General features: G+C 31.3%; 3 protein-coding genes across 4 annotated transcripts in view; 1 reads left to right on the top strand and 2 right to left on the bottom strand.

The window, feature by feature from the left end:
- The first annotated feature begins 1,163 nt into the window (after positions 1–1,163).
- b (glutamate decarboxylase-like protein black) lies at positions 1,164–5,260 on the top strand. The gene is made up of 4 exons (XM_090107822.1): positions 1,164–1,535; positions 1,635–1,928; positions 3,838–4,205; positions 4,468–5,260. Exons 1-4 carry the CDS (start codon positions 1,272–1,274, stop codon positions 5,069–5,071), a joined length of 1,530 nt encoding a protein of 509 aa, XP_089963948.1. The 5' UTR covers positions 1,164–1,271; the 3' UTR covers positions 5,072–5,260.
- Positions 5,261–5,339: 79 nt separating this feature from the next.
- Positions 5,340–11,484, bottom strand: LOC149904150 (multiple C2 and transmembrane domain-containing protein-like). Its single transcript, XM_090107824.1, has 14 exons — positions 11,009–11,484; positions 10,206–10,371; positions 9,871–10,019; positions 9,429–9,572; positions 8,544–8,730; positions 8,188–8,366; positions 7,700–7,901; positions 7,255–7,400; positions 6,883–7,034; positions 6,727–6,779; positions 6,546–6,649; positions 6,134–6,243; positions 5,957–6,054; positions 5,340–5,468 (listed from the first exon to the last, which is right to left on the bottom strand). The coding sequence occupies exons 1-14, from the start codon at positions 11,446–11,448 to the stop codon at positions 5,418–5,420; spliced, it is 2,181 nt and encodes a 726-aa protein (XP_089963950.1). The 5' UTR covers positions 11,449–11,484; the 3' UTR covers positions 5,340–5,417.
- A 6,034-nt stretch (positions 11,485–17,518) lies between these two features.
- The window catches only part of LOC149904151 (uncharacterized), a 134,135-nt gene continuing 127,146 nt past the window's right edge, over positions 17,519–24,507 (bottom strand). For both annotated transcript variants that reach the window (XM_090108148.1, XM_090108147.1), the window contains 8 exons: positions 23,989–24,080; positions 23,625–23,717; positions 23,251–23,394; positions 22,796–22,926; positions 22,324–22,503; positions 21,929–22,072; positions 20,647–20,730; positions 17,519–19,701 (listed from right to left, as the gene is read on the bottom strand). In XM_090108148.1, coding sequence (XP_089964274.1) covers positions 19,602–19,701; positions 20,647–20,730; positions 21,929–22,072; positions 22,324–22,503; positions 22,796–22,926; positions 23,251–23,394; positions 23,625–23,717; positions 23,989–24,080 — 968 coding nt within the window. In that variant the 3' untranslated portion in view covers positions 17,519–19,601. The remainder of the gene's footprint in view (positions 19,702–20,646; positions 20,731–21,928; positions 22,073–22,323; positions 22,504–22,795; positions 22,927–23,250; positions 23,395–23,624; positions 23,718–23,988; positions 24,081–24,507) is intronic.

Below are 24,507 nucleotides of genomic sequence, written 5' to 3' on the forward strand. Positions count from 1 at the left end.
AATTTTTTACGACATCACATTAGAAACCTCAAAAATAACAGTACTTCTCCACTATTTAATGGATGTTATTATACATATAAACCTTCCTCTTGAATCACTCTATCTATTAAAAAAAACCGCATCAAAATCCGTTGCGTAGTTTCAAAGATTTAAGCGTACAAAGGGACATAGGGACATAGGGACAGGGAAAGCGACTTTGTTTTATACTATGTAGTGATGATAATATTATGTTGATATGTATTAGATATTTAATTCTTAAGTGCATACTTGATAACCTTAATTGTATTACCATATTTTGTTCATTCTTATTTTTAAGGGTAGTGTCTTCAAAAATTAATATGTAACTCTCTATAACAGAAACTTAGTGCAATAATAACTATTGTATAACAGCATTACACCTAGCGGAAAATTCAGGAAAAATGATTTATCTTAATATTTGCTTCTATAATATATATTGTATTTACGAGCATATAAATGGATAGGCATCATTAGCATAAAATGTATAAAAAATCGGCTGAAAGCATAGATAACAATATGCACTTGTATCAACAATATTGTTTATAATAATGTAGCATGTGAGGCTATTCAAACCAATTTTTACTTTTGCAAATGCTGATTTCTTAAAATTGTATCTTTAACTGTAACCAATTTGCCTAGGTCTCACTGATGGTCGTTTGCAGTTGATTAACCATGTAACAAAGGTCAGATTTGGTCCATGCTACAATTTAATTAGGGTCGCAAATATTTGAAGGTCAGATATTAATTTTGGTAAAAATTGAAAATGTTATATTTTTTTATTAAGTAATTTACTCCGACAAAGTCGTACGGTTACAAGTTGTTATTTAATTTCGACCCCAATATAGAACCATAAAAACCTCTGATTAGTTCTTATCAAGGTTAATGAAAAATTATAATTTTTCAAATTTTATATCAGGCGTTGCCTGTAGGTTGGTTAATTCTGTGCATTTTGCTACACAATGTTTATATTCAAAGGAAGGAGCTATTTAATAAAATTAACGTTTATTCATATCAAAATATCTTGTTTCAATCGTCGATCATAATTTGTATGTAATTTTATGGAACGCACAACAATTTCAACCTTATAAAGTGAATTGATCTCGAATGTATTTAAGAAGGCTACTCGTTGAATGGCGCGCCAAAATCGCACCGCCAATGGCCGTGGTCGCTCGTAGTATTGTATTATTTTAATAGTAGTTTAACATAAGCTTTTCTTCAGTCAAATGTTAAAGACTTAAAATTAATTCATAAAAATGCCGGCCGATTCAACGATTATCGCGACGGGGGATAAAAGAGGGAACGAAATTTTGTTTGAAAGCCTCACAGAGAGGTCGAAACATGAAGACTTTTTACGGCGCGCGGTGGATTTTTTGGTCGAAAGGGTCGTTTTTGGCAGATCGAGTAGAAGCACGAAAGTAGTGGAATGGGCACCTCCGGAAGAAATAAAGAAAATCATTGATTTGAAACCTCGGGATGGACCTGAGACTCATGAGCAGCTTTTGACGTTTATGGCAGACGTGGGTACCTCTACTTCTATCTCATAATTGAATTTAGTATAGGTGTAAAGTAATATTCATTTTAGTTTTCGTGATTAACTAAATATGGCTATGTTTTAGGTTGCCCGATATTCTGTGAATACAGCGCACCCATACTTTGTAAATCAACTCTTCTCATCTGTGGATCCTTATGGGCTCATCGGTCAATGGTTGACCGATGCTCTTAATCCCAGCGTTTATACTTTCGAAGTGGCTCCTGTCTTCATATTGATGGAAGAAGAGGTGTTAAGAGAAATGAGAAAGATTGTGGGCTGGCCTGAAGGGGATGGCGATGGAATATTTTGTCCTGGTGGTTCTATTTCTAATGGTTATGCCATAAGCTGCGCTCGATTCCACCACTTTCCTGAAGTTAAGGTAAGATTTTTTTCTATTGTTGTTATTGCAAGTCGGAAAAGTTTTCTACGAATTAATAATGTTTTCTTGAGTAAAAGATGTGAGTGTCGGATACATTCTTTGCTTGTATACAGTGAATTAATGAAACAATTATCCCTCCAGTATTATTATGTATTTACCGTTATCGTTAAGAGGAAATAAAATATAAAACATTTCTTTTTTTGCTACATAAAAAGTATATAGTATATAATCACGTAGGTATGATATGTAGCTATATATGATTATTATAAATAAGCTAATAAAAATATTATTTATCAATTATTTACAATTTTCTACAGAGTATCTAGTTAACTAATTATACAATATCCTATAGACTATTACATAAAATCTACTAGATTTAATGGATATTGTTGAAGTCAAGGCCAATCGTAGATTCATCAGGCCCTAATTATATTTTCATTACAAGCAAAATAAATTGTTCTTGGTAAATTATTATCTTAAATAATACAAAGATCTTGGCCGTGTGCCTAATATAATTGCCGGTTTCTTCGGAAGTATTTTATTGTTAGCTTAACCTCATCAGTGTTTTATGAAAGTATGTAACAGGTACATTTTTATCTATTTTAATACGAATTAAAAACCTAGCATACGTAAGTTCGTGAGTTTAGCTCGTACATACAAACAAACTAATAAAAATGCCCTTACGAATCGAAATATGTATGACGATGAGAGGAAAAACATCCAAACAAAGAATTTTGCATCTTATGGAAATGAATTGACTCGCCGTAGTACTAAGTACGTAAACTATGGCCAGTAATTAATATCTTCTATAAAATGAATAAATTAAAAAAATAACGTCCCGTAAGACTCCGCAAAAAATATCCATCACCAAGGAAATATTATTTGATATTCTATAATAATTTCTATATTGTTGATGTACATACCATCCATGATACATAGACGGACTTTCGATAGTTTTTCGACTGGTTACAGTAGCATTATAAATTACCTATAAACATTGCCATCCATGGCCCATTATACGAATTATTTAATTTTTTCAAAATATATTTTTATCTACACTTGGACTTAATCATACATACTTAGTCTAATCTAGACCATTCAATTTTTTATTATTTATAATAAATATTGTGTGGTATAATAAATAATATAATAATATAATAATTTCCGGCAAATTCGTTGTAGTTTAATCAAAACATTTGTATATTATTTTATGTTATTTCTTTCAACTGGTGTGTGCAATAAAGTATTCATTCATTCATTCATTCAAAACAGATCAAAACCTTTGATAACAATGTCTCGCTCTGACAGGATACAGAAGAATTATTATTTACATATCCACATGATCAAAAACTATTTTGATAATAATAAATAATAATGTAGAATGTGCGGATTGTTTTCATAGTAAATACTTTTTATTACTGGCTGCTATGCTATTAAATGTTTTTATTCATAACTAGCGGTCCGCCCCGGCTTCGCCCGTGGTACATGTTTACGTTTTCTCTACATAAGAACCATCCTCGTACTTCAAGGAATATAATAAAAAAAGAATTATCGAAATCGGTTCAGCCGTTCTCGAGTTATGCGCTTACCAACACATTTTGCGATTCATTTTTATATATAAGATATCCTTAACAAGGATAAATATGCTATATCGGAAATGATTTAAAAGTGCATTAAATAAATAAAAATATAAGGCATTTTTCACACACGGCACGATCGAATTTGAATTGCACTCTGTATTACCCTCAAATTTAAAATTACATATAAATTACATATTATGTATATAAATTAAAATTCTGACGATTATAGCAAAATTTAGTACCAATCAAAATATTATGCATTTCAAGGACACCATTAATATTTTTTCCCTTATTTTCATAATTACCATGTTAAGTAATATCATTTTCAGATGAAAGGAGTGTATGCCGTACCAAATTTAGTCCTATTTACTTCAGAGTTGGCCCACTATTCGACTAAAAAAATGACTTCGTTCATGGGCATTGGTAGCGATAATTGTATAATGGTCAAAGCTGATAAAAATGGGAAAATGGACGTGCTAGATTTAGAGGACAAAATCATTAATGCTCTGGAGAAGGGATCTACGCCTTTCATGGTTACAGCGACCGCTGGGACGACGGTCTTTGGGGCATTTGATCCTTTACCATCTATTTCTAAAATATGCAAGAAATACAAGCTTTGGTTACACGTGGACGCCGCGTGGGGAGGAGGTGCTTTAATGTCAAAGAAACACAAACACCTTCTCAATGGAATCGAATTGTGAGTTAATCAATATTAATTAATTCTTTAACATTTGACATAATTGAGCGACATTATAGCGAATCGAAGGTTTATGTTAACACTTGGTTGCGCAACGTAGGCAATAAAAGAGGAAATTGCTATAATTTTATGAATGCAAGAATTTATAGTCCTCCATTAATAGTTAATTAGTTGTAAAAAACAATCCTTTGTGGAACCCTTTCTCGTTCTTTGTGCGGTTAGGTAAGTCCACAATACTTAAATTATTTTAATCTTTTTGTAGAGCTGATTCGGTAACATGGAATCCTCACAAACTATTGGCCGCCCCGCAACAATGCTCCACATTTTTGACAAAGCACAAGAACCTTCTTGCGGAGGGACATTCTTCGAACGCTCAATACCTATTCCAGAAAGATAAATTCTACGACACGGCATATGACACGGGCGATAAGCACATACAGTGCGGAAGGAGAGCGGACGTCCTCAAATTTTGGTTCATGTGGAAGGCGAAAGGCAGCGAAGGCTTCGAGAAACATATCGACAAATTGTTTGACAACGCGAATTATTTCCTGGAACATATAAAACATCGCGACGGGTTCCGGCTGGTGATTGAAAAGCCGGAATGCACTAACATTATGTTCTGGTACGTTCCAAGGTGTCTCCGCGGGTGTGAGAATGACCCAGATTTTAGCGAAAGACTACATAAGGTCGCCCCGAAAATAAAGGAGAAAATGATCAAGGAAGGGTCCATGATGGTCACGTATCAGCCGCAAGGTAAATTAGTGAACTTTTTCCGGATCGTGTTTCAAAACTCGGCCTTAGACCACAAGGATATGGTCTACTTCACTAATGAGTTTGAGAGGCTCGGAGCCGATTTAATTGTTTAAAATATATAATAAACTAAAACGAGTGTAACGTGCAACCTTGTATATTGCACAATGCATGTAACCTGTGATTTTAATTTATAAATAATTATGTTTTGTAGATAGATTTGTAATAGGCAATAAAATAAATGATAACGTCGAACCGAATAAAACAATTACAGCGTTATTTCATTTTTTGTTATTACTGTGAAATAAAACACAATCATTTTAATAAAGCTGTATTTTTTGTATTATGCTTTTAAGAATATTTTATATTTATAAATAATCAGATCATTTTATTTACAAACAAACACATCTAGTTCTTCTCGTAATAGATTTTCCTAAAAGGTACTTCCACATTTAGCCATCACTATATTTCATCATCTGAAATATGTTCCAGTGGTATTTCTTGATAGTTATACTGAAAACAAAAAATATAATTATTATGAAATTTGATAAAAATGCGACGATGATTAATTATTATTGAAATGATACTCATCATGTGATCAGTTAGGGATAAGGATTAATCAAGATAAACAGACACAGGAAGTATACATAATATTGAGTAATATTATAAAATATAATTCGAATATTTGAAGAAAAACAAAAGAGAAACAATATATTGACTCATGTAATTTGTGATAATAGAGCAGTACGAGTTCGTATAGAAAACGATTTCTGACTCATTTTACTCTTCAAAAATACAAGGTCCTATTTATGATATAAAATGCATGTTGACAAGGGACTACCCCGTTCCATATTATGGTTGTAAAAATTGCAAGAAAATGTTATTATTCAACCGGACAGTTTATTATGTATATTTTATGTTGCTCTATAATTGAATTTTTTCATTGTATATTGTGTAATAAACTGAAACAAAAATCTATAAAAATTTACAAATAATTTTACCAAGGTAATATCATCCGGAACCCTAGAGAGCAAATCCAGTATTTCACTATGAGGTATTCTATTTGGTTTCAATATTTTCCTTGTAAACTTATGAATACCTGAAAATAATTATTTTTTAAATTTCTATATTCTTTAAAGATGAATATTAATATATAGATGAAAAATTATCACACTCACCCCAAACCATTAAAATATATTGAAGAGGTATTAAATACATAAATAGTGCAATAACAAGAATTAGAAATATTGCCAAGAAACTTACAAAAGGCACTGAAAAGTTGTAAAGGCTAAAACAGAAGAAATATGTATTAATTTTTACTCATGCATACTTCATATTTTTACAGAAAGTACATAATATTATGATATGAAATTGTTCATTAATTAATTACCTATAATTTAGTAAACTAATCAAACTTCGAAGCGAAAATTGTACATTTTTTTTTCAACTTATTTTAAAGAAGTTCATTTATTGACTTTATTCCTATAAGTTAAGTATAAAATTAGCATTTATTTATTAATAAATATTTAACAATACAATTCGTCAAATTCAAGGAAAATAAAATTACCATCTATAATTCAAAATACATACTTTTTGATACTTTCACCGAGACTGGCTAACTTTCCTATAAAGTTTTGTACAGCTAGTATTGTTTCTTGATATTCCTGTAGTTTTTGACGTAGAGATTTATCCTCCTAAAAATAATAATGCTTTTATTTAAAATCTATATAAATCCAAGAATTGTATATTAACGATAAATAGATTAACTTACCTTTTGTTCGGTGTCGGTTTCTGTTTTTGGTGAAACTGTTATAATTTTCTTCCCTAGAACAGTTTAGGTAAAATTAATTATTTTTTGTATCACTTATATAGTATGATATAATATATTTAAGTACTTTACAACCATTAATTTACACAAATTACTTACAATCAATCAAGCAATATGATTTAGGTCGGTACATAAAAAATGGTACGATCAGAACCAACGGTAACATCCAGATTTTAAAAATGTAACATAAAATTAACCAGCCTATAAGAGAAATTACGTTCCATTTTGTTGACTCCCATTCAAAGCATGTCCTGAAACAATCATCTTTTTAATAACAAAAAAAAAGCAATTTATGTAAAAATAAAAATTCTAAAAGGACTCTACAATGGGTTTTATGTGCGATTTATTCGTCCATATTCTAATACCTCACAGACAGTTTAATTTAAATAAGATTATGTTTTAAATATCTTATGAGATATCATAGTATTATATATAGTTTTATAGTATCTGTAGTATTACAAAGATACTTACTTTATAACTTGAAAAGCATTAACCACCCACATTGTGACCACTTTACCTCGCGATATATTTCTCACCAGCACATGCCTGTCTAATTTGTCATCTGTGTGCAATAAATTCACTTCTTTTGGATTTATCACTTTAACTGAGGCTTTAACCTGTAATTAAAGGATGAAGAATAATGTTGTTTATGTACCTAAGAAGAGTGATTTCTAGAAAATTATATTTACTTCTCACATAGTTACTCGTCTGTCTCCTGCTTTACTAAGTTATAGCAGGAACAAAAAAAGCGAACAAGAAACTGGGTCGACATATGGATCAATTTTTGGATATAGGTACATATGTTTTTAAAGTAAATTTCGATAGAAAAAGGTTCAATTTAAAAATTTGATTTATCAGGTTCATGTAGGACAATTCAAGAAAGTAATATATAATGAAGGATAAATAATATACTCACAAGATTCCAAAACACTTTCATCTCCAATAATATTCTAGGGTTATTTCCCTTGGCTCTCTCACGCTGCGTGCTATCTTTCAATGCGTACCACTTTTTCCCGGGCTCAATACTCAATAATGGTATAGAAATTTTCCCCACTTCCTCCCCTTTTTTTTCGTCACAAACTTTTACTTCTAGGATTGAAGTTATGTCAGTGACTTCGCTGGAAGGAATTAGCTAAAGCCATTACAATATTATGATAATACCGTTGTACGGTGTTCTCAAAACATAAATCGTAAAAATTCTTAAACGTTTTAACGAAATCGTTCGTAATTATTCTTAATGGTTAATTAGATGTTTTCATGCCATCACATCGTTGTTATAATTAAAAAAAATACATTAAATCCAAGGTGATTTTAAAACACAATGCTTAATCATTCCCCTTGAATATTGTGTGGCATTTTTTACAATGTTTCGAACTACCTATGCGTGTAAAAGGAAAACCTTACAATGTGTATACTTTCATCCAATTAGGTGAGTTGTTTTTATAGTCGGTTGCTGTATGTTTCCATTCATTGTCTAAACTGAGGACACAATAACAGTCTTGTGCACTTAAGCCCTTTGCACCATATACAATAATGGACATCCATCCAACGTTCGAAAATTGGTCGAAAATCCGGTACCAAGCCTGGGAAAGAAAGAAAAGATTCCTAAGACAATAAATTCCAACAGAACTGGCACCTATTTTCAGTCCTCTTTGAACATGTTACAACGAAAAAAAAAAAGTCCAAACAAACCAGCTTCTTCATGTGATTAAATGATAAACTTACTATACTTATAACAATTATTATAAATTCTGACTTACATACTGTTTTCTCTTGTCTTCAGATTCCTGTATCGCTTCACTATCATTGATATTAAATACGGTTTCAGTTAGTGCAATACCACTTATAGTAAGCAAAATAAATACTTTAACTTGATCAACATCTTCTAAACTAACTTGCAATCTATGTGTTTTTTCCTTGTCCATCTTACTCAGATCTAGGACGCTCCTAAAACAACGACGCTATTTCAATAATGTGCAGAGTAACGAACTTTTTCTAGGATTAGGATAGCAAATTAATTTTAAAATCTTTCATATTGCTCCCGCCCTCGCCGTATCATACCCGGGGTGAGCAGCAATAATATTAGCACTATTAAAAATAATTAATTTTGAATGAATATAATACTCATTTATCTCAAACCTATAAAGTCAATATAAATTGATTTTGTTCTATTACCACAGAATACATAATAGTAGCTAAACGCTACAGAACGGACACTCTCCGCCTCCCGCCAAAATTAAACTTACCTCACCCCCGCGCGATCAGACATAAAATGGGCCATATTTTTCTGCAAGGACGATACGCAACGAAGATTGACAACATTAATCAAATTGACTTTAAGTAATTTTATTATTTTGGATTTGTGATTATCGTTTTTCGTAGAAAATGGTTAGATATTGTGCTGTTTACGGATGTATTTCATCAGAAAAACGCGAATTTTTTTTTACGCTAGTCACAAATGTGCCAACCATAAAGCGTTAACACACACATTTGCAGTCTCTACAGTGTGACTGTCAAAACGATCATTTTGTATGGAGTGTCCGCGGTGTGCTATTACTGTCACATTGGTGTGATTTCAATAGTTATTAGTATCAGCATAATTTTGCAAAAATTGTTCTAATTATATTTATTTTAATTACAAATACCTTCCAACATGTATATCTTTATCCCATACAACAATTTCCAGAGTGTAATCATCATCGTATAAATTAAAATTGTGAAGCTCCTGAAATTTAGCCGAGGTTGCGTGGCTCTTTATTAATTTAGATTTCCGCTTCTCTGATCCAAGCCTGGAAAATTAAGTTAATCCTTAATGTTAGATTAAATTACGAAGCGCCGAATTGGACGGTAAAATGTAACTCTTTCCTTAATATAAAGCTCGTTTAATACAATTGTTCAAATGCGATAACTTACGTAGTAAAATTGCTATTGAAATTATTTTTTTAACTGGATAAGAATATTGATTTCAAAAACCTAAACATTAGATTCTATGGAAATGTTTCTAAGATATGGTTCTTATTCACGTCTATTAGGATTTTATCACAACCATCAATACGCACTAAAGGCAAATTACGATTATCTTCCTACCTCAAACGACAACTTAGAGATCGTGGCTTCTCTTCTTCGATTTCTTCTAATCCTGTAATTTCTATCAGAGCAACAGTTACGGTTGCTATTTTTGATTTCTTATATATCACTTTTGAGGAATCTTCTCTTGTTGTATTTGAAAATATAAACTGGAGGAAGGAAAAACGTTATTTTTAAAATAGTTATCTAAGTCTGATTTGGCTGGATTAGTGGATTATATTAATAAGAGTAGTTGTGAATTAGACTAAGTAAATAATAGATAATCATTATTTGTTTTCAATGATTAAATTTTGATGATAATTTTGGAATTTATCTTGACTAGAAACTTAACATACCCTTTCCATGCGATCGTCTTTTTTAATTTTGGCGTTTTTTTCCCTTTCTAATTTTCTTCGTCTCGCAGCTTCACGTATTTTTGACCCAATCCGACTTCTTAATGATTTGGTGTGGGGAATGGAAGGTTCAAATGACTCATCACTGTCTTTGGCTTCTTCATTTAGTCTGTAAAAATAATATCTTATCAATGAATTGCTTGAGTTATATGATTTTGTAGAAATTTAAGCTTTATCTATGTATCTTGTCAGACATGATAAAAAATTCTGCAAATTTCTAAATCTTCTATAATTTATAGGATAAGTGACTCATATTGTAATTTATTTTCGTAATAGTTTTTAGGATTCCGAGCCTCAACATGAAAAAAAAAACCGAACTTATAGGATTACATTGTTATCCGTCTGTCTGTCTGTAAGTTCATTTTTTTTAATTCATATTGAATACTCAAGTCTGCGGTCCCTTGAAGTTGTGAAAAAAAATTTTATAAGCCAACGCAATCAAAATATACAGCCGTTTGTTTTGCAAATTTTCGCAATTTTTGCCATTCGCAAGGGAATCAAAATATACGGGGTACTTGAATACAGAATTCTGAAATTTGGTACAAAGCAACATCTAAAAACGACAGATGAAGGAAAAATTGTGAAAAGTTTTATTTACAGTTACAACATATTATTATGTATAAAAAAAAACCTCCTAAAAATACGGAACCCTCAGTACGTGAGTCTGACTAGCACTTGGCTGGTTTTTATTATCAGAACTCATGCTCAGTGTAAAAAATGGCAAATTGAGACTAAACTATACTTACGATTCTAAACTTCCTTTAAATGGAACGTCAAACATAAATAAATTGTTATCCTTCATTTCTTCGCTCTCCTGATTGAATCCATCATTGCTTATAATCGAAGCAGTTTCAGGTTCTTTATGTTTGACCTCATGGAATACGGCATCATTTTTTTTAGCACTAACAAACACCATACTTTCACGTTTAATATTATAATTAACATAATTTTCACTTCCTTCACTAAGCGTACTAATATCACTCGTACTAACATGTTTTGTGTAATTATTGAATACATCATCTTCATTTAGTGATGATAAAATATCAATAGATTTTGATTTCTGCATTTTTCTTTGCATTTCTCCATACTTCATTTGAACCCTTTCATGGAGTCTAGCGATATGTCTCCGAGTTATTGAATTTGAAAAGTCTTTTTTATGTTTACTGTCTTCTGAATCACTCTCCATTTCGTAATTCAACGATTTATTTACACTAACATTATCGTTACGCACTACGATATTAACAATGAACACTGGTCATATGTTGGATATGGATTCGCTTTATCTTCAAGTTTATCTTATCTCTGATGAATGATCGAATATAAAAAGTACCTGATATTCAGGCGTGGCGGATTATTTCCGTACCTAAAATCCACCTGATTTTAATTAAAAAAGTGGCATGATTCTATATTTAGATATCCGCGACTAACAAAAGAAATTGCATAATAAGGTCGTGTCCATATACAATATTTTAACTGCATTGCTAAAAATTAATTTTCCGGGTGAATTCATCATACAAGACTCGGCAAGTTAGAAAATGCTTATGGCGGCGGAAAAAGAGTCAAATGCAGCAGAGCATCAATTTTCAGGTGAATATATGGGCGTCGTATGCAAGGAGCCCAACGGTTAGTCACGTCAGCCGCAAATTATGAGCTTCGCTGGAAATTGCGCCTCGTTTTTGGTGTAGCAACATTATGTTAAATGGGCGAACTAGGTAGAAGGTAGAAAAAGTTATTTTATTAGATGCGAATTATTGGTTAGTTTTATAGCATTTAAGTGAATCGATTATAATTATAAATGTTAGAAAGATTTAAAAAACATTTTGATAATATTACCTACGCATTTTCAATATTTTAAACGGTACCTCTATTATTAAGTAATATAATATGTATGTATCCATTTTTTTTAATAAAAAAACAAACGAATAATACACCAATATCCAATACAGATTTGATATTCCCTTTAAATATTCCCTTTTATTTCGAAATTCGTTGTAAAAATTCAGCTCACGAATATCTGATCACAATTTGATCGGTATAGGTCGACGTGGTCCTGCGTGCGGCATAGAGACATCTCTCTAAGAATTTATGATGCCTATCTACTTTTATTACGTATTGGATGGAAGACTACAGATGTCCCTAGATATGGAAAGGATATGACTTACAACGTTCAACGATATTTGTGACTGAACATCTTTTGGCTATCAGCGTTTATTTGATTGCAATGTTAAATCCGTAATCGAAAGATTATCTTTTAGATAGCGGAAAGTGATTTCATACGCTTGTAATTAACACTACAACTACAAAGACATTTATATCTGTTTTCGATCTATTACTTTTTGGAGATAATATGTTTCTTGCAAATATTATAAAACAACGTGGAATACTCTGTCCTGATATTAAATAAGTATTATTTTTATCAAATTGATAATGCTGTGAATGTTCGCGATGATTCATTTAATCACATTCTGTACAATGTTATTATGATATAAAAATATTGTTTAACAGTCAACACTCATTATGAAATAATTTCATAATGTTAGTCATAGAAGTGGTAATATATCGTGACAAAATCAAACGTTTATCTCGAGAAAAAAAGAGCGCCAAAAGTGGTTTATCACAGATAAAACCAAAACTAAAAGTAATTACACAAAATGCTCTGACAAATATCTTGCAAATGTTTTAATATAATTGTTTATGAAAAAAAAAATCATAATAAGTATTACCATGTCAAGTAGAAAACGTAAAAGTGTGAAAATTAGAGCTAACTTGGTGATTTTTTTTTATCGAGTAAATTTTAATATTTTATGTTTTTGATTAAACAGAATCGTTGAACATATCATCTTGTTTGATATATATTTTATTTTTTAGATTTGGTCTTGCATTTTACACGTATCATCTAATAGAAGATTGGTTATTTTGCTTTATGCGCCCCCTTAAGTGTTATCAGTGAATATCAACAATTTAGTTTCAATTACGATCGACAGTCAATTGTAAACAAACTGTATCAATTATTGCATGAGACAATTTTCTTTATAAAATATAATATATTTCCCAAGTATCAGATAATCATCAATGAAGTCCCTCACTAGTTCATTAGTGAGTTTCAAAGGTTTTCCAACTAAGTCGACGCTTTATCTTTACTCTACGGTCAACTTGGAACAACTTAATTGAAACTTGAAATCTTTTGAATTAGAAGTCAGGTCTTCGAGCACGGTACTATTCTTTTATAAACTTTCGAATTAGAACGAAAAGTTTTAACCAATTCTCTATTTTTGGTGAACCTAGTTTCATTCAATTTAATTTATTTATAGTAGACTAAAATAATATTCAATTAGCCTCCTACTATGAAAATTTTCAATTTATCTGAACATTATCACAACACAACTGCTCGAATCGGTAAAAAACATCACCTAAAAACCGTTTAGTTAATTGAAAAGTTACATTTGGGGTTGCGTTTTTTAGAGGACGCAATTTTATTTTTTTGATGTGTAGTCGACAAAAAGTTACTGAACCTAAGTTGTAGAGAATTTAATTTGCAACAAATAATGCTAACATTGTTTTATTATCAGATAAATAGTTTAAGAGATATATCGTAAAAACCATTTCAACCGCTATTTTAAAGATGGCGGCCGTGGGACAAGGGTGGCGACCCCACAAATTTAGTGATAGCTTCACACTGACCCACCCTACACATCAAAAAAATAAAATTGCGTCCTCTAAAAAACGCAAGGTCAGGCCTAAAAAATATAAAATTTCAATGGACTAGTAGACTATTATAATATTATCCTAAACAAAAGTTTAGTGATGTGAAATCTGCAAACATGGTAGATTATGGATATAAAATCTTAGAGGAGCTCTATTTTCTTTAGAAATGGGTTGATAATTATGATGTTAATTTAATAAACGTATTTTGAATATCTCTAGCTGTCAATATAACTAGTTTAAATAAGCTCTTGGTTGTATCGCTTAACTTTGACGAAATTCATAAAATGTTGAGCGAAATAAAACATGGGACAACTGCGTTTAATTTTTAATAAAAATATGCCACACAAATTGTTTGTTTTATATGTATACGATACATAGTAGAATAAACGAATGCAAGAGAAAATATGAAAATAAACTCAAACAGTACCGTGGTGTACGCTTTACTGTGGTTAATTTCCCAAAGGACACGACTCTATAGGATCACACTACGACCGACTTTTACTTTAATTACAAATATTTAAGCTCCTTTCCATTACTCTAATGTTAGTGTGAAAAGACTTAGCTAATGTAAAAGGAACACGAAATGTGAACTGATTGTAAATGTGATTTTAATTCTAATTTCTGCATGTGTTTTTACAATTTACATGTTATGCTTATGTTTGATACTATAGGAAATAATAATAGTTTAAAAAAACTAAAAAACACGCTTTTAGGTCGGTTTTTTATAAAAAGCGTGATTTTTTTTTTACTATTATTTATTTTATCAAATTAGTGTATTGTCATCGGTCCTCAATAAATCTACAAAGTTTGAACGAAATCTGGCCGTTTAAAGTGGGTCAAAATCGCGCCCAAAGAAGTCGGTTACAAACATACAGGTGAAGCTAATATAAAGCGTGTAAAAATATGTTTCAATCAGATATTGAATTGAATATTGATGTAGGTAACTACTTGTATCTTATCATAATGTATGTACCTAATTTGCGGAGGTACATTAATATAATAATGAAGTACGCTCATGATTTGAATAGACGACAATATCATTTTTGAAACAAAACCCATACGTATATGTAGTATTATAATTATTATATGTGCTCATACTCCCAATTGCTTTTATTCTTTTACATTTTAAACGCAATTCAATCTACAAAAACACTCGCAAAAACAAATAGATCACCCTTAAATGTTTCAGTCGGAAAATTTATGTAAATGTATAAAGTTTAGAGGTTTATTAGGGTCTGAACAAATATGAACATTGTACCAGCCTGGGTAATTGTTTTCACACGCAACGTTTGATATTTATTTGCATACAAATAAATATTCAGTTGTAAAAACTATTTCCCAGTGTCAGTTTTCCATATGCTAGTACAGCTAAGTTTGCAATAATTCTTTTACGATGAGATATTTATTAACCGACTTCAAAAAAAGGAGGAGGTTCTCAATTCGGGCGGTATATTATTTTTATTGTGAAATAACAATCATTACAACTTATTGTCCAAGTTTTGTATTAATTTATGCTATCTATAGAATTAATTATTTATGGCATATTGAATCCTCATATTGATCTTTAAATTTATTTTGTAATAACTTAATCTCTTTGGCTTTAATACTTTCATACATTACCAATACTTTTCAGAATTAATTATTCACTATAATAGTCACAGTAATAATTCCTTCTACTCCATTTCCGAAATCAGCCATATTACTTATTCAGATAGAGCAAAGAGTTAATTAAGAACTTTATTGAAAGGTGATAAAATGTGTTAGTACTCAATGGAGGTTAAATAAGTGGGGAATTGGATGATCCGTATCAAACAGATCACAGGGTGGCCAGATCGCCTTAGATTGGCTCTAATTACCTGGATCCGAGAAACCTGAATATTCGTAAATTCGACTCCAATCTAGGCTATATTCGATCGGGATTTCGCTTGGCTTTTAGTTTGCTCTGCTTTAAAATTACCCTAAGCTTCTAATGTCTGTTTAATATTCAGAGCTTTTGACTACATTGCTGAGTTTGTTTTTTTAGCTTCTGTTTAGCTTCACCTGGTTTATTTAGAATCTTGTTATTGTAGTGTTCCTAATTCTCGTTGTGATGTTATATTATTTGCATCAATTCGATAGTCTATGATGTTTTATTCCGACGTAAAATCTGTAAAGTTTGTAACATAAAATGTTCATTATAACGTTGAATTCTTTGCGCCTACATATAAAATTTCTGCTTATATTCACCATCATTGCGATTTGCCTCTCGCACACAATATTTCAAATTGTAAACTATATCTGTGCAAAATGTTAGTATACAGAAGGAAATTGTCTTAAAGCAAGAAGGAAACGTCTAGCCGCTAGCGCATGCGAGATAGGTATGCATAGATTCACTGTTATCAACTTAAGATTATACTCTGCTCCATATACTAGAATAAACGTTCCGGAATTCTGCTATGAAAGTCTTTACCTGAATGGGAAGCAATTAATCTGTCAATTGCAGCTCGCACCACGACCGGTGCTGAAAATTAGCACACGGGCTTTTGCAAGATTCGATTACGCTCGAAATTCAGTTCTGCATTAGTTATCAAATAACTCGCTTATCAAGTGAGTCGTCAAATATACGTAACGTGAATATTCATGGGGTTTTTATTCATGAATTTTGCTGTGCACGGCAATTTGCATGGGCCTTTAGATGTTTGCAAGTATTGTCCTGTCCTGTTTATTTTGGCGCAGTATCGCTTCCAATCAGGGTTCTGTAAGACATGTAGCTTTAGCTACAATAAACTACGTTATAAGAGATAAAATTTTAATTATATTTTGACACAGCTATCACCAATAATTGATGATCTCAACAAAATCTGTGTATTACATATTATACACAGTTTGTTTTTTTTCTTCTACAAAGAAGAAAAAAGCAACTAAAACATTCCCAAAAGATTGAATATGCCATAATATTATTATCGTGTAATATGTATTTTATTCATGTGTAAATATGTAAATATCATATGTCTTGTAAAGTTTGATCAAATATTATCTCACCAAATGTTGTAATAGATGTATCATTTAAGTATATTGTATAACTAGCTTTCCGCCCGCGGCTTCGCCCGCGTTTTCAAAGAAAAACCCGTTCCCGTAGGATTTCCGCGATAAAACCTATCCTTTGTCCTTTCTCGGGTATCAAAATATCTCTACTTATACCAAATTTCATGCAAATTGGTTCAGTAGTTAAGGCGTGATTGAGTAACAGACAGACAGACAGAGTTACTTTCGCATTTATAATATTAGGTAGTATGGATTTGGTAATTTTGTATTTAGCGTTGTATGACGCTTACTAAAGCTTACTATGTATATCTCATGATAAATATCCTATAACCAAGAATTAGGAATAATATAGGATAGGATGTAGAGTAGTTACTAGTTAAACAAAGTAAATAGACACTAGATACTTTGGTTCATGTAATGATCGACTTCCTTTCGACCCGCCTGTAATTTAAGTAAGAAATCATATGATGACACGTGTGTCTGTAAGAGGAAGAGGAACTTAGCAATATTATGAATAAAACCACAAATTAAATGTTATTAAAACATTTATTCAGAAATTGTATAAATACAGTCGAATAATACACTTCATTTCGATGTCGAAAAGCTTATCTCTTAAATACGTATAAATGCTTATTGGTATGTCATGTCTTATTATTATGATCCATTTTACTATTTTCGTAAAATAATCCCTTGGTTATATAATTTTTATTATCTTTGGCGTATTTTAATGGAAAATTAATTACAGAAACTATAAAATAATTTACAACATTCCTTCAAAGTGATTTGTTTTTTAATTTATCGTTATTTTTATTCGTTTAAATTATAAAATATTTCTTACAATTATATTTTTTTTTGGTTCACTTTATTATGCAACGAAAATAATGCAATAACGGCTCGTAGATAAGTTTAGGCATCGTTTTTAGTGCCTTTTGCATTTATCCCCTTAACTTCACGCTCTTGTGAATTAAATATATACTTTTATACTAAAGGAAATTTATACAAAAACAGTAAAACAGCATTGCGACTAGGACTTAACACTAACAGCTAATGGTAAACATTATTTTGTAATACTATAATGCACTTAGCTTAAAAGTAATTTACAATCATACTTGTGCAGATTTCAGACTTTATCATATTGGTTATTAAAATGGCACATTAAAGCAATATAATGTTTATTCCTTAGAAAGCTAAAAGCAGGGAAATCGTTGATTTATTCTAGTTTTTATATTGAAATGTTTCTATTCAATCTTCTATAGATAGATTTTAAATTTTGTGCTTATAAATGCTTATGTGCTCGGTCATTAAGCCTTTCTATTGTGTGGAACTAAATTTATTTTAATTTAAAGAAATAGTCTAAGTACTTTCATAAATTTTGATTCTTTTAATATCAGATAAAATTATCTCAACTTTGTTTTAAACTCCGAAAAACTTAAGAAGAAATATTGACACGATTTTCAATAGATAATTTAAAATTTTACAATTTCTTATTCGCCAGTTATTTAATTACAATAATTTACATAAAGCTTAAAACATCTTAATTATTAAGAAATTAAAATTAATATTTACAGTCTCATTTTTATATTCACGAATTAAAAAATTATCACAACAGAAGACGTGATAATTATTTGAATCAATTTGCTAATATACCAATTTAAACTTATAGTTTTATTCAATGTTGTTAGAACAAATGTATACAAGGTTGACCATTTTAAAGACCACAATAAACGTTAGTCTAATATAATCTTACATCGGCCGCGGACTACCCAGGACGGGGCCGTATAATGACATCATAATATTTCCAGACAGTTTACGCCGTGAATGCAACCAGCCATGGCTATTGCTATCCTAATTTGAATTTGCCAGTCAGTTCAATTCACGGCGTAAACTGTCTGGAAATAAGAGGTCATAATACGGCCCCAAGACTGAATTTCTGTATTGCAGGCTGCAGCTTGTGTCCCACAACACATTAAAGTTCTCTAAAGGGCCTCTGCGTGTTGGACCTGTCCTCACGTAAGCCTTCCAAAAGACCGGGTATCTTCATTCTGATGGTAGGTACCCATGAATATTGGATACATTATAATGACACATTGATGTTTTATATATTGTGTTTTAATGTTATTATAATTTTATTAATTACATATTAGGAATTCAATTAAAACCAGCCGTTTGAAAATTGCTGTACAAAAATGCATACAAATTATTAGAAATACATAATATTTTGTTAATTATAAATATATAAATAGAATAAAGACTAAAGATAATATTATATAATATTATTACTTATGTATAAAGTGTTAAACAATGACGCAAATTGTTTTTAGTTAGTTGCATAATAAATGACAACATGTCGGAAATAATTATATTACTACTGAATATTAATGCATTTGAAATATTCCTTTTAAATAGTAAATTTAACTTGGTAGCAGTGAGTATTAATTTTTAAAAAAATATCAATAACATTAATATTTTCAGAGAATCATCATAGATTTTATGTCTATATAATAGCATCTACAGTTCAACTTTGATATTAAATTATATAATTTTATTAAATTCTGATACATATAATGACTTCAATAATAAATAATACGTCAATTTCATTTATACATTTGTCTAGTTCTCTCTAAACGGTTGAGCAAATATATCGTTGAGTAGTTCTTGATATTCATCCGCATTGTAAAGATAGTCTTCATCGTCTAGTGTCGAATTGTACCTGAAAATAATATTGTTTCTTAAATGAAATATATGTTTTTTCCTATTTTAGATAATTTTCTAAAGGCTCTATGAGGATGAATAACGCATACATTTAAGTAATACGACATAATATTATAAGTAATACTGGAGAATAATAATTTTGCAGGTTTAATAATAGCTATTTTAAATATGTATGACATATTATGAAAAATAATTATATATATTATATTTCAATGTCGTTTTTGTACAACATTTGTTAAGAATAAAATATAAACGAGTAAAAATCTTGACTTGTTATTGCTATACATTGAATTAATACAAACGTTCGAGTTATTTGAAAACGAAATAGATTCCAAAGGTCGAATTTACCTTTCCTTTTTCTAGTAAACTACCTTATATTTCAAGTTAAACTAATAAAATTATTTCTCAAACATTAAATTAATTCTATAACATAAAAATGAATCGCAAAATGTGTTGGTAAGCGCATAACTCGAGAACTGGTGGACCGATTTCGATAATTCTTTTTTTATTATATTCCTTGAAGTACCAGGATGGTTCTTATGTAGAGAAAACATAAATATGTACCACGGGCGAAGCCGGGGTGGACCGCTAGTTATATTATAAGATTATGCTCTGATTTTTTCTGACATGTCTGCGCGCATTATTTTTATCTATTTCTCAATTATTGTTACGGTTAATATATTGAAAACAATTGTAGCTACAAAAAATATACGTGAAGATAATTGAATACGATAATGACACGCAAGTCTGTTCTGGAAACTCGTGTAATTTTTTTTGTTGTTACTTAAAACCTATTTCTAGAAATTACATAACTATTTAATAGAAGTCATTTATTATTTTTTCTACGATATGTTACGAGTTTTCTTGATCTTGTTTTTACCTGAAATCTATTTTTAGAAGATAAACACCTTACAAAATATTTTTTTTTAGTGTGTTAAATTACCTCAAGGTGTCTCTTTTTCGCCTGTCGTTACCATGAGCGGTGGCCTGTATACATAGCACTGCGAAGCGATTGTTACAAGCGTATCTGTAAAATAAAACAATAATAAGTAATAAGATGCAATTTACTAGATGGGAATAATTATCATTATTAGATACATTGCTTTGAGTTTTTGTTATTGAGTTGTTATTTAAATAAATAAAGACATAATTAGACAGGGAAATAATCTAAACTTACATATAATAAAATCGTAGGAAAGTCAAAACTGTACATTGAATATTTTTTAAAAGAATACTTGGGCCGTTTTTAGAATTTTTGTCTGTTTGTCTGTATGTTTTTCCGGGATAATTTTAAAAATTACTGCATGGATTTACTTCAGATTTGGTACAGTGGTCAGCTTGAAACCTGAGGAAGGACATAGGATAGGTTTTATGCCAAAAATCCCACGAAAACGGGGACTATGCGGGTTTTTCTTTGACTACGCGGGCGCAGCCGCAGGCGGAAAGCTAGTATTTTTTATTTGTTGACTTGTTTATCGTCAAAGATAAAAAATAAATATAAAAAATAATTAGGAGAGACTAGAATAATGCACTATCAACTTGCGTTATTATTATGAGTTCTTAGAGTCGTCTGGAGGTCAAATTATCACCTCTATGTGCACTCAAATTGTTAAATAATAAATGTTTGACTCTTGCTTATTTAAAAATACATATCGATTGTATCTTTGTCAATCGTATTGTAAGCAATAATACAGATATAAGGAAACGTAGTAGATATTATTGGAAGTCGGGTCTTCATAATAATAAGATGTATTTTACGTTTCCAAAAATTGTTAACGTATTTTGTATGGAAATATCTAGGAACTATCAATACAAAGTAAGACGGTGATGATGATGACGATGACGATGGAGACGATGCAAATCATGACGATAAGCGTGTCATATAGACTGACGATGACGACGATGCGACGTGCCGCGTATAGCCAGCTCGCTGCTCTACTACTCGTCGCAGAACGTATCGATCGAGCCATATAGACTGATGATAGTGATGATGACGAAGTTGACTATGATGATGAAGACGAGGCAGATGGTGATTAATAAATAGATACCTCCTTAACAGCTTGTGCGAGTACAGTGAGGCGGCCATACCGCGCGCTTTGCCACTCGTCGCAGAACGTATCGTAAGCGATACACTGTTGATAATGGCGATGACGACGATAATGATGAAGACAATACCGATTATGGCAATGATGGCGATAATGATTATGATGATAATATAGCCCTACCTTTCTTGTGACAGCAGCTTGTGAGAATACAGCGAGGCGGCCATGCCACGTGTCGCCGGCTCACCGCTCTGCCACTCGTCACAGAACGTGTCGAGTGCGCGCTCGCCGCTTGCGTGCGAACCGTGCCAGACTAGTTTGTGCGGCCTGGACATAATAGTTTTGTTATAGAATAATATTATGTTGTCGTATAACATAATAAGATACTGTAGGTGTATAAGTATAAAGTATGCATTGTTACTTTTAAATATCGATGAAGCAAACCCAAATGTTTGTCAATATTTTAATGAAGAAAACAAATCATAGTAATTTAAAAGTTATAGCTGCAAATATTTAAGCTAAAACAACAAATAGAACAAAAATAAACGGCAATTTTATCCTCGAAGAATAAATCTCACCAATTAGCGTCCATCATGATGTTCTTCCCACTAAAGCTGAAGATTCTCGGCGTTCCCGCTATAATGCCGCCGTTCCCGTCAAATATTTCAGAAAATGCCTTGAACAAAATCTCTCCATATGTGTTGACTACGGGTAAGTGACGATCCGCATATCGCACTATGGAATCTAAATTTTGTATCCTGTGAAAAGTAATTATGTTTAATAAGTAAGTATGAATATAATGTTTATTTTCGAATATTTTAAACTTCCATGTTATGTAGACTTTATGATGGAATTTTAATATTAATTTTTAAATATTATATAGGTAAATCAACAACAACGTAAATATTTTGCTTTAATTTGGAAAAAGATGAAAATTTCCGCTCTTTTCATATGGTCAGACCAGACGCCAGAGTGTGACCGTAGGACAGTTGTTACACCGCCACTTGTGACGCACTTCAGAGCGGTTTAACTCGCTCAAACTTCACTCACCTGCTAGTAAGGAATGCTCTGAAGGTTCCTTTCAGGCCAGCGCGTCTCGCCTGCCGGTAGCACGCGTAGTCAGCTCGCCGTACTCCGTGCATGTCACCTGATAGTGGCTCGTTCAGGGCTGCTAGTTTTAGCTGTGGAAATTTACAAACTATTTACTAAAAGAACAATGGTTCTATAAGTTAGTTTGTTTACAAGGTACCATATAATTATTTTGTCCGTTGAAATGTTTAATTAAATTTCTATAAAAAATTCTATACAAATTAATTTTACATTACAGTAGCGTCTCATGATGTTTCATCCCTAAATGCTTTTCAAAATATTATAATTGGCTGGTATTAAAGAATTTCAATACGATTAGATTGCAAAAAGAATGATTGTTAGTTAAGTTAAGTTATCCAGTCATTAACAGAATATCATTTTTATATTTATTTATCTTTTGGTTTAAAAGTACTTACCGTAGGTCCACTAGCTACCGGTGGTGAATTCTCTACGAAGTTAGATATATGCGGTACATGGACCAAGCTGGCCGCCGGCATCGGGGCGGGGACTGTCGCTGTCGTGGTCGTGAGAGGAGCTGCTTGTGTTACTAGTGATCCTAGCTGTGTGGTAGGAAGAATATTTTATAGCTTATACAAGAACCCGCGTAATAGAGCGTGTGGTAGAGCCCATGTGTTAGAGAATATGATATTTTCTCCCGCATACTAGGTACATTTTATAGCGGTAAAGTTCCTTTTTGAATCATATCGAAGATATCGAAATAATCGATATTTTTGTTAAACATTTCCAATAGCATTAAGGGCTAGAAAAAAAAGACAAATAAATCACATACCAAAACGTATTGCCAGCCTGAGTTCACTTTAACGAATAGAGCTTGTTCTTCCATAACATAGGCTAATGCTCCAACGGCGCTTGATGCAGCAAGCTGTAAATAAGTTATCTATATTAAATAATATGTATATACCTACCTACCTATTACTTACGTCATAATAGTTTATAGTGAAATTTTAACTAAAAAAAATAATGAATTTATCAGAATAAATAAGGGGAATTTTATTTGTTCTCGACAAAATGTTGAAATTGTATAGAAGACTCACGATTTTCACATGCCTATTTATTCCAATAATGCTTGCATGCATGCAAAGCTTACTTTTTAAAGATAAGTTCCTAGATCATTCCTTATTATATTTACCTACCCGCATCATTTCTTCAGTAGTGCGGAAGACAGCTGCTCCGGGGACAGTTTTGCTTGATTCATCAGCGTGGCTCCTTGTATCCAAAGGAGGTCCTATAGGATAATATTTGTAGTAAAGAATCGTAGTAAAATAAAATAAAGTAAATGTACCTATCAATTTATATCAATAGGATAATGTCACACAAGAGATAATGAAGTCGGTAATTTTTTTTAAAAAGGACGTAATTATTACTACTAAAATTACTAGCAGGTGACTAACTAGTTACTACCTAGTACCTTAGTTCTAGTATGAACTAATTTTATATTTCTAATGACGAAGTGATTACATGTGAAATATAAATTTTATTTGCGTTTGTCACGTAATTCTTAAAGTAGCAGTTTATACAAAATATAAATATAAAATTTCACTGAAAAAGACTTTTCAACATGTTATTATTAATTATTCATTTAATTTATAAGCCTTCTATCTGTAACTATCTTAGATCATTAAGTAAGTACCTACCTCGCAACCAGTGAAGGT

The sequence above is a fragment of the Colias eurytheme genome, chromosome 12, assembly GCF_061535395.1.
Source record: "Colias eurytheme isolate Ceu_HAF_F1 chromosome 12, ilColEury1 Martin Lab GWU primary, whole genome shotgun sequence".
NCBI classification, from domain to species: Eukaryota; Metazoa; Arthropoda; class Insecta; order Lepidoptera; family Pieridae; genus Colias; species Colias eurytheme.

Coding starts and splice junctions, on each gene's coding strand:
- b (XM_090107822.1), top strand. CDS start 1,272: ATGCCGGCCGATTCAACGATTATCGCGACGGGGGATAAAAGAGGGAAC. Junction 1,536..1,634: donor TTTTGACGTTTATGGCAGAC/GTGGGTACCTCT, acceptor GCTATGTTTTAG/GTTGCCCGATATTCTGTGAA. Junction 1,929..3,837: donor ACCACTTTCCTGAAGTTAAG/GTAAGATTTTTT, acceptor TATCATTTTCAG/ATGAAAGGAGTGTATGCCGT.
- LOC149904150 (XM_090107824.1), bottom strand. CDS start 11,448: ATGGAGAGTGATTCAGAAGACAGTAAACATAAAAAAGACTTTTCAAAT. Junction 10,020..10,205: donor AAGACGATCGCATGGAAAGG/GTATGTTAAGTT, acceptor TCCTTCCTCCAG/TTTATATTTTCAAATACAAC. Junction 9,573..9,870: donor TCTCTAAGTTGTCGTTTGAG/GTAGGAAGATAA, acceptor TTAATTTTCCAG/GCTTGGATCAGAGAAGCGGA.